We start from the raw sequence: 2,938 nt of genomic DNA, 5'->3' as shown, positions 1-2,938 counted from the left end.
GAGAAATAGTCAATCACATGTCACCAATTTCAATGCAACGGACACCATACCAATTAGTGCAACACATGTCACCAATTTAGCTGCAGCGGATACAACACCAGTTAGTGCAGTAGTCCTTGCTGAAAGAAGGAGAACTTATAATAGAAATTATTATCTACGATGTAAGGAAAAAAAACATAACAACAAAAGGTGGTAACCCACATACAAACATTGAAACATTGACAACTACCATAGAGAACAATGAAGTGATGGATGTTACAGGTAAAATCCATATCTTAATATGTATATTCAAGCATCAAATTTGTATTATTGTAACTTCATATATGATGCAATTTAACTTTTTCCAACAGAACTTTTATGGTTTTGTAAATTATTATTTAATTTATTTTTTACATTCTTGTATTCAAAGATATAGTTCTTTAATGATAACTATACTTTTACATAGGTTTAGTTCTTAAATGCTAACCATATTTTTACATTCAAATGTCCTAGATGTAGAAACCTCTACTGAGGTCATTGTCAACTCATCGAACCGAAATGACACCCTCGAGAAAGATCTATACGATTATATTTACAGGCGTATACCTAAGGAACATCACCTTTTGAATGAACAACCTGCATGTACTCATTCCGGAGCAAAACGATTCAAGTTTGAATTCCCTTCCTTCTACTGCATGAGTGGGAAGACAAAGTTAGCATACTCTCCCATTCCCGAAGAATTATACAATCTCTTCACATCATAATCTGAATTGGACAAAATGTTTAGGCACAACATACGTGCATACAACACGAACTTTTCTTTCACATCGATGGGTGTAACTTTGGATGAGATAATGAATAATATGACATATGGTGTATATACTTTTCATACACATGGAGGAGTATATCATAAAATTGATCAGTTAGTTCCAAGGGATGGACGACCTAGGTATTACAATTATATTTTATGATGTTGAGTCTGAGTTTTCACATAGACTCCAATGACCCAATCTTGATAGAAGTATGATTGACATTTTGATGCGTGTTCTTGCTACGAATCCATACGTGAGGACATTTCGAAGCCTTGCAGAATTAGGACCACTCGAAAATTATAGAGTCACTTTGAATGCACCGGTGGAACTTGACCAGAGGGTATACAACCGATCGACTACATCTGAGGTTTGAATAAAAACCTTTTCTTTTTTATCTTATAAACACATATGATACATAATATAGACTATACTAAATAATCACATTATTTAGGTTGCTAGTATTTGGGTTGAAGGCAATGCCAACATCACTACATATAAGAGAAGTATTGTTGTATACGGGAGGTCTGACTATAGCCAAGAAATTCAATCTCACCTCGGTTGTTACGATCCATTGTCTTATCCTTTGTTCTTTTCAAAAGGTGAGTATGGGTGGCATTCTAAAATTCCAAGACATGGAGTGCCTATCGGTGAAGTTGTTGATGACAACGAAATCATGGAGGAAGATTCTGAAGGTATAAATTCTATCGCATATGTTAATATATTATATGAAGTAACTAATTAGTTTTGAAAGCATACATATCATTAATACACAGAGACTTATGCAAGGAATACTATTGTTACAAGTTCCAGATTCGTTTAAACGATAATGTGATTCTATTGGGGGGAAGATTACTACAACAATTCGTGGTAGATACCTACATCAAGATCGAGACTTCACATTTGCGTTTCTGTGAACTTAACCAAACCAAGATAAGAGCGGATTTATATCAGGGCATTGTGGATTGTGTTAATGCCGGTGAAGTTCAACCAAGTAGAGTTGGGCAACGAGTTATGTTGCCTGCAAGTTTTATAGGAGGCCCATGTGACATGCAACGATGATTTTTGGATGCTATGGCTTTAGTTCAAGATGACGGAAAACCCGATATATTCCTTACAATGACGTGTAATCCAAAAAATTTAGAAATTCTTAAAGAGCTGTTGCCCGGTCAGATTGCACAAGATCGACCGGACCTTGTTGCAAGAATTTTTCGTGCCAAATTAGAGGATCCCAAGGACCAACTCTTCCAGAAGAAAATCCTTGACACTGTCAGGGCAAATATTTATGTCATCGAGTTTCAGAAGCGTGGATTGCCGCATGCACATTTCCTCATGATATTGAGACCTGATGACAAAATGACCAATCTAGATCATTACGACAATATTGTATGTGCTGAAATTCATGACCCAGCAAAGTATCCTAAAATGCACCAGTTGGTTGTCCAACACATGATGCATGGTCCTTGCGGTCATTTACGACCGTCCAATCCTTGCATGCAAGGTGAGCCAAAAATCTATGGTTTTAGATATCCTAAACAATTCAACGATAAGACATCACAGGCTGAGAACTCTTATCCGTTATACCGGAGGGGAAATATTGGAAGAGATGTGAATGTACGAGGCAATACACTGGATAATAGATGGGTTGTCCCATATAACCCAAAATTGTTAATGATGTTCAACTGTCATATTAATGTTAAGGCTTGCTCAAGTATAACATCTGTGAAATATCTCTTCAAATATATTTACAAGGATCATGATAAACAAGTTATGCATATAGATCCAAACGAAGGACAAAGTGTTATTAATGAGATTAAAAGGTTTCAAGATGCGCGTTATGTCTCCCCCGGGAGGCAATGTGGCGGATTTTTAGATTTGCGCTTTCTCAAATTCAACCTTCTGTGATGGATTTGCAAATCCATCTCTCTAATAAGCAGATGGTTAGGTTCAGAGACGGTAATATAATGACATATATTGTTGCTAGAGCAAATGGTAAACGAACAATATTGACTGCATTTTTCGACAGAAATAAAGAAGACGAGAATGCAAGACAACATTTATATAAAGACTTTCCAAAACATTACACATGGAATGCGAGCGCACGTTGTTGGAATCAGAGAAAACAAGGATCAATGATAGGACGATTGGTT

General features: G+C 36.3%; 1 protein-coding gene across 1 annotated transcript; it reads left to right on the top strand.

Moving 5' to 3' along the window:
- The first annotated feature begins 1,862 nt into the window (after positions 1-1,862).
- On the top strand, positions 1,863-2,693 carry LOC112524840. Its single transcript, XM_025134789.1, has one exon. It carries the CDS (start codon positions 1,863-1,865, stop codon positions 2,691-2,693), a length of 831 nt encoding a protein of 276 aa, XP_024990557.1.
- Positions 2,694-2,938: the final 245 nt, after the last annotated feature.

This window comes from Cynara cardunculus (assembly GCF_001531365.2).
Source record: "Cynara cardunculus var. scolymus isolate 2C chromosome LG 13, CcrdV1, whole genome shotgun sequence".
NCBI classification, from domain to species: Eukaryota; Viridiplantae; Streptophyta; class Magnoliopsida; order Asterales; family Asteraceae; genus Cynara; species Cynara cardunculus.
The sequence above is the reverse complement of the archived record's forward strand: the minus strand, read 5'-3'. Positions and strand labels throughout refer to the sequence as shown.

Coding starts and splice junctions, on each gene's coding strand:
- LOC112524840 (XM_025134789.1), top strand. CDS start 1,863: ATGGCTTTAGTTCAAGATGACGGAAAACCCGATATATTCCTTACAATG.